The sequence below is a fragment of the Charadrius vociferus genome, unplaced genomic scaffold (assembly GCF_000708025.1).
Source record: "Charadrius vociferus isolate BGI_N301 unplaced genomic scaffold, ASM70802v2 scaffold260, whole genome shotgun sequence".
Taxonomy (NCBI): domain Eukaryota; kingdom Metazoa; phylum Chordata; class Aves; order Charadriiformes; family Charadriidae; genus Charadrius; species Charadrius vociferus.
The window spans coordinates 472,066-487,133 of NW_009646410.1; the positions used below are offsets into that span (position 1 = coordinate 472,066).

The 15,068-nt window shown below is 42.5% G+C and overlaps 1 protein-coding gene across 1 annotated transcript in view; it reads right to left on the reverse strand.

Annotated features, from left to right (window-relative positions):
* The window catches only part of LOC104281865 (unconventional myosin-XVB-like), a 41,091-nt gene extending 31,839 nt beyond the window's left edge, over positions 1-9,252 (reverse strand). Inside the window, exons 1-10 of the mRNA XM_009879921.1 lie at positions 9,226-9,252; positions 8,880-8,989; positions 8,205-8,279; positions 7,708-7,804; positions 7,054-7,157; positions 5,258-5,321; positions 4,622-4,735; positions 2,837-2,998; positions 1,891-1,949; positions 1,677-1,800 (exon numbers count right to left, since the gene is read on the reverse strand). Coding sequence (XP_009878223.1) covers positions 1,677-1,800; positions 1,891-1,949; positions 2,837-2,998; positions 4,622-4,735; positions 5,258-5,321; positions 7,054-7,157; positions 7,708-7,804; positions 8,205-8,279; positions 8,880-8,989; positions 9,226-9,252 — 936 coding nt within the window. The remainder of the gene's footprint in view (positions 1-1,676; positions 1,801-1,890; positions 1,950-2,836; positions 2,999-4,621; positions 4,736-5,257; positions 5,322-7,053; positions 7,158-7,707; positions 7,805-8,204; positions 8,280-8,879; positions 8,990-9,225) is intronic.
* Between the last annotated feature and the right edge of the window lie 5,816 nt (positions 9,253-15,068).

The following is a 15,068-nucleotide window of genomic DNA, read 5'->3' on the forward strand; positions in this document are numbered from 1 at the left end:
GCTCCCAGCCTGGTTTATTGATGAGGCTGAACAGCAAGAGGCAAGACAAGTGGTGAAGGAGAACAAAGTAGAAGAGATCTACTCCTGGATGCACTCCCCTACCCTGTATAGGCTCCAGTGTTTTCAGCATTCATCAGAACACACAGATTTTAACAGGAATCCTAAATATAAAACTCACTGGCCTTGATGAGCACACATCACTCTAAGAGCCTGCTCTGCCTGTTTTTTACTTACTGCAAGTCTTGGAAGCACCCAGGAGCTCACTGGGGCAGAGGCATGGGTATATACTTGCCACAAGGGTAATGATTCCTGACGCAGAACTCTAGATGCTAATCTAACCTCAGTTTTAAAAAGCAATGCCTTGCAGGGCCTATGCTTACAAAGTTATCTGCAGTTCTCCTGTCCCTGATCTGATCCAAAGCCTAGCTGATCAGGAAGAATCTCTTCAGATTCTGGACTTACCCCTGTTCAGGCTGGGAATAACAGAAAAACAGGATATGCTGAAGCACATGAAAAGAAATTAATTGTAAAAGATAGTGTTAACATATTTCCAGCTTTATCCAAGTCTTCAGGAAGAAATGGGAACAGTTAGATTAAAACTACATTAAAAATGTTTTTCTTACTTCTGTTAGTAATAGCACCAGGTATAATTAAAATGTGATTCATTAAGAATTAGCTCATGCAGCTCACCTCATCAGTACAGCAAATTTAAACTAGGTATTTTTCTGGGTTTGGTCCATCAAAACAGGCTGATGAGTGATCTGGCTCCCCAGGCCACTGCTGAGCAGCAGAACACAGCCTGCAGGGAAAGGAATCTGAGCTGCTTTCTACAGGAACTAGTGTATAAGTGACGTTCTAAGAAACTTCTGGGGGGGTTGCAAAACCTTATTTAGGTGACAATCAAAAGAAGTTAAAATCCCCACGTGTCCTTCCAACATCACACATAACTTGGTTTCTAAACTCCAGTGCACTTGCTGAAAAGATAGTTTTGATTTGTATTTAATACAGCGTATGAAGTAATTCAATGGGCCAAGTTAGCTGAAAGTGCTGGCTTTGTTCTGATTTATAACCCAACAATTCCCCTTCTCCTTAGAATGACAGAACCAAAGCTGGCTATGTCCACTAGCTATGCAGCACCATACCGGTCAGTTTATGCAAAGGTATAAAACGTGCAAGGCTGACACAGTGCGAGCACCAGATAGGTTGTTAACTGCCTATGATTGTTAGGACTCCACTTACACACCAATACTACTTGCTATCCACCCAGTCCTATGTACCTTGGGATTCTACCTATGCCACACAGTCATGGAAGACTGTGGGCTCCTCCAGACAGCAACTCATAACGAGCGTCTACAGTAAAAGTGTTAAATCACACCCTGAAGGAGTACTCCTTTACTGCCTCTGAAAAAGAAAGTACCCCCCTGAACACAGACATCTACATTACATGGTAAAATTACTGTCTCCTTTCTGGAAAAAAGGAAAAAAAACAAACACCAAAACCAAAAACACACACACAAAAAAAACCCCAACCCCAAAACAAAACAAAAAAACCCAGACAAACCAAAACCAGAAGGAAAAACCACCCATCAGATACCTTCCTATTTTTGGCAGTGACTAAGGAGAATCAGCACATGCACTTGCAGCCCACACAATATCAAAAGAATAGGAAAAGCAACCTCAAAGCCATGTATGTCCACAATGCCCACAGCACAATCCGATTCCCAGGGAGCCAACCACTCATTGATTCTCAGCAGCAGCCACTCAAAGAGCAGATAATACAGAGTCTTGGCAATGGAGTCCCTGAGTAAGAGAGTGGAGTAAAACCAGTTACTGCAAAGACAGCACCCTTGGGTGCATCTCACCAACCCATTCAACAACAGCAGAAGTCACCTGGCATCGATGGCTCCTTCTACAGACAGAGGGGTGAAGATCCGATCATAAGACGTCACCTGGATACATAAAGAGATGGAATTTACTGTTATTATCTCACAAATACACATTTCTTTTTAAATCTGCAAGGAAGTCAGCCTGGTTAATAAATGATTTTTTTTCCTACATGGCCTGAGAATTTACCCAAGCATCAAAGGAAAAAGTAAAAATAGAATTTTGCTGCCACATTTCAGGGTGGGAGTCAGCTGGCCAAAGTGTTAAGCCTGAAGCCACCTCATGTCAGAAAAGAGCCCTCCTAGATGTGAGTTCTGCCATCTTTACAGACCTGCCTTGAGGGATTCAGCCCATCCCCATAACTGATCCAGTAGAGCAACCATTTTACTCCTCCTGTTACCTCCCAGATTTTGGACCTTCTAAGGTGGTGGCCCTTCTGCTGACAGAGCACTGGGCTAGGGCATTCCATGCTTCAGGATGAATGAGATATCACCAAAAATGTACTCACAGTGACACGGTGAGTGACAGCACTTTGCAGGAAATCTGCTGAGACACGCAACAAATTTGCCACAATCTGAATCTCAGTGTCACTGGCAATGGCTGCATGTTCATAGGATTCTTTCTAAATAATGGAGAACAGCAGATTCAATTACAGATGGGATATTAGGTTCCCCTAGTATTAATATTCTCGACAGTACCTCAGCCTGGGCAAAGCACCAGCATCTAGGTTCATTTTAGCTCCTCAAAGAGCCACCCAAGCTCTAATGACCTTCGTTTGCCTCCCATCTTCTGTCCCCGCATAATTCAGTCTAGACCCTAAACTCAAACCAACAGAATAGTCTTCAAAGGATATCATCTTCAGTCAAGAACAATGTCCCCTGTCCCATCACATGGGATAACCACAATGTTCAGCACAAATAGCCCATTCCCAGGCTGCCAAGGGTTAGTGTACCTCGTAGGAGGTAAAGCAGATATTCCCCAGTTGCAGAATGGCGGCCAGGACAGCCCAGGTGGAGGTCAGCTGATCTTCAGAGAGGTTGATTCCCTCAAGAGCTTGCACCAAGACCAGAAAGTCCTGACTGTCCTCCTTCCCCAGGATGTCACATGCTCTGCCCTGGGAGAATAGGGACAGATAATCGTGGTCAGCCCCTTTTGCCCCAGGCTGAAGCTGAGCTACCAGCAGCAATCTTCAGAGCAGCAGTTCAATGTTTTAAGGACTGGAAGAATCTGAAATACAAAGACACCGCTAGTGGGAGCTCAGCATTCATTACAGACCAGTCTTTTCTCTCTGGAGTTTTTGAGAGTAAGCTCTCTCTTGCTCACACGTGCTAAGTTTTTATTGTGGTTCCAATACAGGCAGCCCAGCTACCCCATGCCCACTGCTGGAGTGCAGCTTGAGAGAAGAAGGGATGCCAGAATCTACTCCCAAGTAAGTCATATCAGAGTTGCTACCCCAAATAGTACCAGAACCCAATGTATCAAAGGAAATGGGTTTCTGTGCCCCTGGAGAGCCATCCTGGGTTATAGTCTCACTCACCTCTGCCACAGCTTCACTACAGCATAGGCGTATCACTCCTATTCTTGTCATATTTTTCTCTACAAGAGGACAACTGCCTGTGACCCTAAAGTTCACAAAATCCTGGGTTAAGATGGTCTGTAGAACCTGTTTGTGTACAAGGGCATTCTTTAAAACAAGTTTCCAGCTGATTGCCAAATTCAGATGAGGACAAGAATGAGGTCCAGGCAGACCTTGGGCTTCCTTTTACCAAGACCCAAGACAGATTTTGCCTGTCTCTGCTAACTTCTTTATTCATGATCTGATCCTTTTCCCTTTTCTTCTCTGCAGCAGGCTGAGGCACTCCTATTAACTATCACCTTGAAGAGTTTAGTTTACAATACAGATTCTTTGCCAACTAGGAGTATCACCCCATTAAGGGATGTGCCCTTAATTGCCCTCCATCCTGGAAGAGAGTTGGGGGGAAGCATCTGTTGGTCCCATCTGGGGTGCGCCACGTCCTCAGTGGCCAGTTCAGCCTAAACCAGGACAGTCATTAATGGTACTTGTCTGTTCCTTGCCTGAAGGAAAGATGATAGCAATCATTCATCAAGAATTCCTCACATGACCACAGCTGCTGTAAAGGGTTTGCCCACCCGGGAAAGCTGACTCACACAGCCGAAACAGGAAAGATATCTTGCTATTGCTATGAATTCCTTGAGTATGGAAAACATTCTTAAACAAAAGAAACCATGCCCCAAGGTGATGGCTTGCCATAAGTCTGGCAAACAATTTTTGAGTTTAAACAGATTGTAATCAGTAGTACATTTCAGGGGTTTAAAATTTCCACCCAGTGACTCAGTCAATGAAGTGTTTTGCTGAAGGTAGAAAGAAATATCCTCCACTTTTTTCAGTCCCACAATAAATTGCAAATGCAAGAAAAGGCAATGAGAAAAGGATTTCTTCACCACGTGGTGGAGCCATAGGCCTACACAATGGCTCCTTTTTTAAAAGACTTTGGGAGCACAAGGGGCCTGAAAGATGAGAAAGAGATCACATAAGATACAAAGGTAGTCCTTCTTAGGTCAGGTGTGAGAAGGAGCAGAGCAGACTTTAGCACAATCCTGTGAGGGACACATCAGGAGGGAAGCAAAGTTATCAGCTGCCTCACTAACCAAACAGAAGTGATGGCTTGGCCATTTCACTCTATCAGCTGCTGCAAAGCATCCTCACCTTACTTACCTGATTCAGGTAAAAATAAGACTCTGCCTCTTGCAAGTACAGCTCCTCTTTCTGCTCCACAGGCAGCCCAGCCAGTAGCTCATAAAACACATGGTAGTTCCTCTCACCATGGGCCTGACAGGGACACAGTTCATAGAGTTGATTCATATCCAGTTCTAAAAACCTACAGAATACATGCTGCTATGAATAAACACTCAAAGAGCAAGACATTGAGGTCAGAAAGACGAGGCCAGAAGCCACCCAAGAACTACTGCTTTTGAAAAGTTTCCAGTGTTTCTCACTGACACCTTAAGAGCATTCCATTTGAGACCAATCCCTTTCACACAGCTCCGATATCTGACCTTTTCCACACTTCAGACATTAAGAAAAATTAGTTGAGGAAAGATTTAATTTCCAGTAATCCCCAATAAGTCACTTAATTCAACCTGTTTGAGGCAGAGCAACCTCCTATTTTATTGAAATAAAATAAGTGGTCACCTTGTGGTACACAGAGGGGACATATTTCTTGCTAACAGAAGAAATGTGAGGCAATTCTCCTACTTATTCTCATTCTTGTATTTAACAGTTAATTTAAGATTAAACATGAATAAAGGACAGAGGGACCCCTCTAGGTGGGAGGGCATCATTGGTCCTCACCTGATATACCACACGAGACTTCTCCAGCAGGTACTGGGAGATGGATGTTCCCACCACGACGCCACTAAGCATAAGACAACAACAGATCCTGTCAGAAGCTAGTGACAGGTTTTCTGTAGATCCATTTCTCTGAGGATTTAGAAGATGGAGTTGTTGCTGAGAAACAAGGGTATGACTTGACCAACTTGGTCTGAATTTTAAAGCTTTCCAGCACTGGTGGTTTGTATCAGACTATTTCAGGGAAAGCAGCTATGAAACATACAGACTCAAGTTTGGGTTCTGAACAGCTTCCAGAGTGCAAAGGAGCTTGAACTTGAATGATCCTCACAGGATACATCCTGAAAATAATCCAGGGAACATGCCATGCCTCTTCCCTTCAGCTGTAGCTGTTGCATTACCACTCCCCCATCGGACCTTACCCACCCATTTCATAGAATCATAGAATTGTCTAGGTTGGAAGAGACCCTTGGGATCATCGAGTCCAACCATCTACCCTACTCTATGAGATTTCATACGTCAGGCTGGTGACCCGTGGGGACAGGGACCACCTTTTTGTTTTGAAATTTAATTGCGTCTTGCACAAAGTGATCCTGGACTAAAACCACGATGTTCAAGTACTACAGCAATAGTGGGCCATGCAGCCAGCAGCCTCGAGTTAAGCTGCATGCAAGGATCTATAGCCCTTCAAGCCTGTCATGTGTCCCATGTAGATTAGGCAGATGTGTAATGAAGGCCGGAATTAGTGGGCACATGAATATATACAATTGATTTGAGAAGAGTCAATATGGCTTCAGTAAAAGGAGATCCTGCCTCACAAACCTCCTGGAGTCATTTAAGATTACAAATTTGCAGATAAGAATGATCTAAGGGATCTAGTCTACATGAATTTCCAAAAGGTTTTGACCAAGTAACCATGTCATAAGAGGGAAGGTTCTGACATGGGTGGAAGTAAATGCCTAATCCTCTTAACAGCAGGAGGCAACAACTAGAATTCCACAAAGTGTCTGTGCTCTGAGCTGTGAGTGTAACTCAATGTTTGATAAATGACCTAAAAGAGGAGCTGAACAACGTTGTGACAAAGCTTCCTGATAGTAGGAAATTATTCAAGGCAGTGAGGATGAAGGCTAACTGTGAATAAATGCAGACAAACATTACAATACTGAGTGAGCAAGAAAATGGCACATGAAATTCACTGTAGATAAATGTAAACTGGCAGGTTCAATGTAAATGTAACAGGTTAAAAGTAAACTGACAGAAGTTAGAAAGGAGGCAGGTTGAAAACAAAAATGGTGTTTTTCACAGAACTGGTTAGACCTGTAGAACACTTGCCAAAGACTTACAGAGGCATGAAGTTTCTATGAGTCCAAGAGGAAACTGGAAAACCACAAGAGTCTCAGAAAAAACCCTGAGCTGCTGCAAATGGTTAAGAGCTAACAGAGCATTACAGAAAAGCATTATATATGTTTTGCCTGTTCTTACTGTTTCCTCAGTGAATGCTTGTGGCCAGTGTTGGAGACACAACATTGTATTAGATGGCTCCTTGGTATAAACCAGTTCAGCCATTTATATGTTCTTAATTTATCATCCGTCTTGAAAGGTGAAGATCTATTCTTTTGTGGAGGAAATCTACAAGCAAAATAGTGGTGTAAACTCATTCTTTTCCTATCCTGATGATAACAGAAGCGTAGGGGAGGGAGGACTATAGCATGAACTTGAAGCACTGCTAGACCTTTTCTCACCCGAGCACCCCTTGACAACTGGGAAAGATAGCATCCCAAGATGTTCCTTTAACTCACTGTCGCAGGTAGACATTTAGAAGTTTTCCAAAACGGCTTGAGTTGTCATTGAGGATGGTTCTGGCATTCCCAAAACTCTCCAGGATGGGTAGGACGTTGCAGGGCTTGAAGAAAAGACAGAGAGAACACTTCAGTAGCAATCACAGTTTTTTAAACCCAAAAGGAACTCAAGTAACCATTAGCTTGAAAATCCAAGAAAAATTGTACTTCACTGAAATAATTCTTGCCTGGCTAAAGAGTCTCTTTTTAAATTTATCTTGGTATCATTACCTCTAGCCATTGGTGAGTTGCTCTATGAGCTCTTTACTTTCACTGCTATGATCTTTCACTTTACTTCTGCTCTGTGTTTGCTAAGATTCACCTCCCAGACACCGCTATAAGGTCTCTAATGCAGGTATCGTCTCTCTGTTCAAACAGATACAGCACTCTACTCAGCACCAGTGCTCCTAGATACTAAAATACAGAACAACAAATACTTCAGCTGTCCTCGTGTCTTTACCGGAGCTTCACCTTGAACCACAAGCCATCCAAAGTCCAGCTCAGTTAAACAGAAACAAAGAAATAACATAAACAGTATGGCCTCTTTACCCTGTCTTTGGCTTCTACTCCTTGCCTAACTATCGCAGCATAAAGCCAATCTCAGTTGCCTCTCACCTGTCTGATCCTGTGGCTGTCTGATCTCTGGTACAGCATGGTTAGGTACTGCACAATTGCTTTGGCTGCTTCTGTTTTACCCGATCCACTGTGTCCACTGGAGGAACAAGAGGTAAGGAAGCTGGCATCAAAACAGAATTACTTAATTTAGACATATCAGAGGACCTGTTACAGTAAATCAGTGGAGTCGTACTGATTTACAACTAATGAAGACCTATCACATTGTTTGAAACGGTGAGACAGCTTGACAAAATAGGCCCAAGTAAGATTCCACTGTGGAATGCCAAACACTTTCTCTTCCACTCCTCTAAACTGATGTGAAGATAAATTCAGGTGTATTTGCACAGAGTGAAATAAGAACCCATCTTATTCATGTTCTCTACTGACAGCCTTCACACAAGAGGCAGAATGATAAACTTATGGACAGTGAAATACAAAGGTGAAAGTCTTACATAAAGCAATTAACAAGCCTTCCAAAAAGTACCCTTATTTCCTACCTGATGATGACACACTGCTCTTGCTCTGATGACTGAGATAGCGTGTAGGCCATTTCTGCTATGGCAAAGATGTGTCTAGATGTACAGAAGAAAAACCCAGTTAACTGACCTCACATTTCTACCCCACAAATACAGCAACAAAAGGTTACTCATCAGTGATCTACATTAGAGATAGGCCAGTATCGTGATCTGAGAAATGTGAGGAACCAGGAAAATCAGAGTTTTGTTCTTTGCTGACATCAGGTTAATACAAGCTATTGCAAAGTTCAGATTCCTCCAGGACCTCTTCAACCTAACCTGAGTAATGCTCTGTGCCATGGTGTTTCATATAAGGGACACCAGCAGTATTATCTGCACTGGAGGAACCTGCCTACGTTGCTAGCTCTGGTAGGGCTGTACCAGTGTTAGCAGTGGGGAGCGCATACTGCCAGAACCACTCAGGTACAGTCCTAGCAGGCATTGAATTCAGAACCTTCAAGCAATACTGAAGAAATTGGACCTAAAGAGCTTAGCTCTGTAGCATTACAAGTTCAAGCGATTACAATTTTGTCAAATGGATTGTTCACTTTCTGCAGCATTCATCCTGCTCTGTCAGACAACTGGAGGAAAATAAAATACTTTCTGGAGCACAAATGGAGCAGAATTTAGGGAGTTATCTGAGAAAGAGAAACATACGGGGCATTTTTTGAGAGAGTCCCTTGGTGGTACTGGGTAGCCACATCTTCAGAATAGATACTGAGGTCTTTGAAAGGATTCACAGAAACCAAAATTTGCCCAATATAAGTCTAGAACAAAAACAAGAAAGGGAAAAAAATCGGATGGCTTCTTAGAATTTTCTGAATGAGGAATGCTACTGAACACATATATTAATACAAAGATTAAAATAACCTTTTAAGGAATACTGTCTATTCTGACTCTAGCTGACTGTCTAAACTGTCAGCTTATTCAGAGCATGGCACAATTTTTCAGTGGTCATTTTCAGAGTTCTATCACTAATATTTTGGGATAAGTGGGCACTCACTGGTATGTGGTCATCTTCATTGGTCATTGTCTATTCTCCAAGCTTCACATGAAATTACAGGCACAGGTTTGAACACCTGAGCCAGTAAATGAAAAAGAGAACAATTAGCCATTCAGAAGTAGCTCTGGACTGCAACACTGAAATGTTTGCAGAAACTCTGGAGTTTTTTTCTAGAGGTCCACAATTTTTACTCAGAACTGCTTTGCTAAGACAGGAGAGTTCCAGTAGGAGCAGCTGAGGCTAAAACTGAACCCAAGTATACTCATGGGTTGGCAACAAATACCAACATTAAAGAGAAGCTGTGGGACTTTCAAATTTTACCACAAATATTTCATGCTACCCGTTTTCTGAGCAAAAGCAGTGTGAGTATCCCTGTTATCATTGTTCTCAGTAATGAGTGAGCTCTTGAGCTACTTGGTGCATTATCAAAGCTTGATGGAATGATAGAAATTATGTTCTCTTAAAGCTCATTGCTCAGAATGAATAAGCACTGAAAAAAAAAAAAAAACAAAACCAGAAAACCCCAAACAGCACTACCCATACATAAATAAGATTGCGATGGAACCTCTTCTTCAGACACAGCAGAACTGAGCTTTCACAGACTTCCCTACAAACAGAGGAAAGGACTTGTCAGCCAGAAGCTTCACTTGCATGTGTTAATATTAACCTTTCTGCCCTCCCAAGGATTTTGTAGGAGACTGGGATCCGAAACTATTCACTGCCTTCACGTGGTTCCAACATGTCCAGGATTAAACACATCAGAGAATAGAGCAGCCAAAGCTCAGAACATCCAACCTGTCCATCTCCGTGTGATCACACCTCCTTGCACACAGCCTTTACAGCTGTTTATCTCAACAGGATGGCAAGGGTAGAAGGTGCAGGACATGTGTGAGAAGCACTGTTAGGTGCTTTTCTTTCAACAAGAGCAGCGAACACATGATTTAAAAGCCATTAAAGAGGTAGGACCTGAATTTGCCATAGCTGAAAGCAACAAGAGTCACAAGCCTGCCATAGCTGAAAGCAACAAGAGTCACTAACGCCACAGATGCAAGTGTCAGTAGGCAAATAACATAGAAATGTGCCTCTCATCCTGCAAGTCTTCCTGACTTACCACCCACTTCATGCAACAAGAATGGTATGTCAAATTTCCAGTTCTGTCCCTCTAACACCACAAAAGTCACATCACCTACAAAGTATACTTGTTTTTTGTTAGAACCCATTTTAGAACTGGGAAGCGTTTAACAGGAGAGAGGCAAAGTTCCCTGGATGCATCTGTAAGAAAGTCTGCTAAGATGAGCTGCTCTCTCTGGTGTGCAACTGCAGAGATTCAGTGTGCACTCTCTGTGCAGCAGAGCTTTGGGACATACTATAGACAACCATCAGGAGTTCCCTCTGCAGCTGTGCTCCTCCCCACGTGGTTCAGAAGCTCCATAACTTAAGCAGTGCAATTCAGTCTTTTACTTAGCTTTACTGCAGAGCATCAGTTACGCAGCTCTGATATGCATCAAATTAATTCTATTTTCTCACTTGGTAGCCAAGGATGTATAACATGCTTTCTGTTGTTGAGCCAACAGTAGCTTTGAAGGTTAACAAGCAAGCCCTTGTGACCTTGAATTAGCTGCAGAATACCACTGACAACACATACTCCAGCCTGGTTAGATCTTCAATCTCCTCAGCTTCTCCACAGTGGTCTTCACACATGTACACCTGAAATGCATAGATACATTACTGAAAATCACAAGTTCAGGTTTATTCCAATACTGGAGACAACACCTGTACCTTGTTCTGCATGAATTCCATCTCTAGCATATTGTCAGTGATGTCTTCTGCCTCCCACTGATCCTTGCAGACTTTCATCACATGGCTGTTGGCCAGATGTGGGTCCTTGTAGATGGCCCATTTGCTTAGATTCTCAATGGTTAATCGTGGCAGTAGCAATTCAGAGTTCAGCCATGCTGCAGGATCACATCCCTCAGCCTGCTGCTGAGACCAGTGAACACAAGGTGTGCCGATGGGCCCTGCAGTCTGGAGGACACCTGAACCCTCTTTGATATCTACCTCACTGGAATAATCTGGTGTATGTATTGGATCCTCTTCTCGATGTGGAAGGAAGCCCTGTTCACTGTTTCTGTGCGGGCCTTCATCCATCAAAGATCTGGGAAGGTCACATTTGAATCTGCAACCCTGTTGCACAGGCATTACAGATTCTCTGTCCAATAGAGATCTCAGTTTCTCTAGGGAATAACCATTCCCAGAGTCCCTGGCTAAGGAGCTATTTGTCTTAATCATACTGTGGACTCTGGGGAATACTATAGCAAACTTGGCATCAGAAGCATTGTTCTTCTCCTCATCCAAGCTAAGTAAGTATGAAAAGGAACTGCTTCCATTAAGTGGGGAATCACCAGAAGGCAAATCAATGTGTCCCACTTCCTCTGCCTTTTTAGGACCACCTTTACCCTCCACTAATGGAGGAGAAGATTCTTTGTCACTCAATTCAGCCCTCCCCGGCTGTCCAGCTGTACCAGAGAAGGCTGTGCCAGACCGACCAACCCACCCAGCAGTGCTTACAATCCTGATTGCCACCCTACTTCTGAATCCAAAAGGTTTGCTGTTCCTCTTCCTCTTCCCAAATTTCTTTAGGAGCCATCTTGAAATACCAATTGCACGTGCCACACTCAGCAGACGAGATTTCAGGCTTGCTTTCTTGGCAGGTTTTTGACCAAGCCAGCCAGTGACTTTTCTAAAAGTAGAATGGGTGTGCAAGTACTTGGAGCCTTTCCCATCATGCACATTTTCTTCCTCAGAAGGTGCCTCTGCAACCACTACTTCTGCTTTCTCTTGTTTTGCCTCTGAAGTCTGGCCTGAACTCAGTTTAACATTTCCAATAACTTTTCCAACTTTCTTCTTCCTGCCAAGGAGCTGTTTATCAGACGATTTTTTTGTAATAGTGGAGCAGCTTGAAATATTTGAAAGATTTAATCTTTTCTCCCCAAAACTCTGAGCTATGTCGGGTTCTTTCTGTGTACTGAGGGTTTCTGGAGTCGTGGGTTTTGAACAGATGCTTTCAACATTTTTCAGGTCAGAGCTGGTTTCCAAAGGCATCTGGACAGGATTTGGTTTACAGCTTGTTAATAGTTTGGTTTCAGCATTTTTGTGTTTGTTTTTCAGATTGAGAAGTATTTGGGATTGAGAAGAGCATTTCTTTGTAAGCATCAACACTGCTAACTCCTGCTTCCTACAGTCTGAAGAACTCTCCCTCTGTATGTGTCCTACCACTTTATCTTGTTCTGCAGTCTCACACCTCCCAGATTCCTCTTTCAATGTCATCTGCTGCTTGGAGAGCAAAGGGCTATCTTCCAGTGTGTTGCCTTCATCATACATGCTCTCTTTCTGGTCAGTTCCTTGAAGTGCTTTGCTAAGGTGAACAGGGAGTTTTGCTTTCACAACACTAGGCGACGGTTGTTTTGTTCCATTTTCTTTTCCTTTGTCAATGCTCTCTTCAGTGCAGTTCTCTCCATTTCTGTCAGAATTATCATGTGCATCTTTTGACATAGTTTGAATTTGGTCTTTTTCTATTATATTTTCCTTGCCTGCTTCATCATTGCCATTTTCTCTGTTCTTAAGACTATTAAGTTGGAATCCTGAAATGCTTACATCATCGTCTTCCTCACTGCTCTCAGCTAGAATAGATTTTGGCCGTCTTGGCATGTCTTCTTGCTTCTTCATTTTCTCCTCTGCCTCCAATCCTGCAAAGTCAGTGCCTTCATCCTCAGATTCATTCCTTCCATCTGTGGTCGCCTGTTCCCTTTCAGTTTCATTAGATGCTTCATTGCTTTCATCAAGCAGTTCTTTGTAGCCTTTTCCTTCAGCCACAGGAGGATCTTCAAGCATGGCTTCTTTCTCTCTGATGCCATCTTCCTCTGAAGAACTACTTTTCCCTTCACTGCTTGCAGTGCTGTCCACTACAGTCTCTTTTGTACCTTTTTTATAGGTCAAATGGCCTTCACTGCTGGAGTCAGAGGAGGAGCTATCTGAGGCTTCCAGGATATTTTCTTCCGCGCTTTCAGTGACAATAATCCTGGTATGTTTTCCAACTTGCTTCTTCTCAGTTCTATCACCTTTTCCCTGTGCCGTACTGCTTTGGGACTGAAAACCTGACTTCTGCTCACAAGCTTCCTTAAAGCCATGATTCTTATTGTGCTTTTCCCTACGCCTGGCATTGTGCGTCTTCTGTGGCGAGTCATGTTTCTGAAGAGAGCCTTCAACACTTTGCACTGCAATTGACTTTACAGACTCTGACTCGGTGACTTTTTCACTAACAGCAGGACGCTTTCCACACTTCTTTTTAAAACTGTGTTTCTTGCTGTTTGTGGTGGCCTTTTCTTCCTTATCGCTACTGTCCTCACTTTCTCGTCCTGATGTAATTTCCTGTTGCTTGCAGGCCTTTCCTTTTTTCCCCTCCAACTTGGACGCTAATTGTTCTCCATGTCTTCTCCCCAAGCCAGATTCTCTTTTATCATTTCTCTTGTAGGCTCTTTTCCCCCGGAATAACTTTTTGTGGCTATTTTCTTTGCTTCCCTGAAGCCTCACCAGCCTCTGGCTTTTTAAGGGGTCCTCTTCAAGGGCGTTATCTTGTTCAGGCAATGACTCTTTGCCTTTCACCTGGCCTTTACTATTACTTTCCCACCGTCTACCACAGTGGATCTTTGAATCTCCCTGGGAGCTTGCCTTCTTCTCACAATTCAATACTTTCTCTTTTCCAACCTTTTTGTGCCGAGTCTTAGATCGGGAAGGAGGCATTTCTCCAGTGTTCAGCAGTATGTGATGGCTTATCTCAATTCATCTGTGAAAGGAAACATTGCACGTTTTGCTGTGAAATAAGCTACAAAGAAAGGTTAGATCCTCCTAAGTGGTAATTTACCTCATTTCTATAGAACCAAACAAACATTTGCAGAACCATACTTGTGCAGGTGAGGAGTGTCAAACTGACTGTCCTGTTCCAGGTTAATCTCTGTTTTATTTTGCCATGATTCACCCTTTTTTTCTTCTTTTATTAGGACTCTTGCAGAGGCCAGTCATATACAGGTAACTGAATGAATGTCTATGATTTTCCAGTTAACAAACGTTTGGCCATACTGTAGTTTAAGAAAGAATGATTATTTTATTTCAGCTTTTGTTTATCCAATAACTTTCTTTGTGCTGAAGAAGAGAGGAACACATCTAATAATCTATGTCAGATGAATGAACAGTAAATAGTTAACTCAATTTCCTTAGTATCCAGTTGGACCTATATGAAAAATACTGACTAGCAGGTTGAAAATACACAATACGGAGTAGATGCTGTATTGCTGAGGAGAACTGAAAAGACCACAACTGATTGTTAACGAAACAAAAAAACAAACAAACAAAAATTAATTCAAACTGTACAAGCTGAATTGATACTGCAGTACCAGCACCTGTACAAGCTGAGCTGATACATAATTGGTAGAAAGGATGCAAAAAAATAAGCCCCGTTTTTTGTGTTTATTTATTATTCTTCCCCTTTTATTTGAGCACTTGTCTCTTAACAAGCAAATAAGTGCTTGATAAATTTAAATATATATCGTAATTAGAGTTAAATAGTATCTGATCTTCCAGTGGATAACCCTTTAATTTTTTCTGCAGTGCAAGAGAAGGACATTAATGAACAGATCGTATTCAAGATTTGACCTGTCATGAAAACAGTTCAGCCCAAATAGCACAATTTATGAGGAAACTAACTCTCTTAGCAAAAAATGTCTTTCCCTGAACATCTCTCCTGAAATCTTACTGGAGAGAAGCCTAAATAAATAAGGTAATTAATG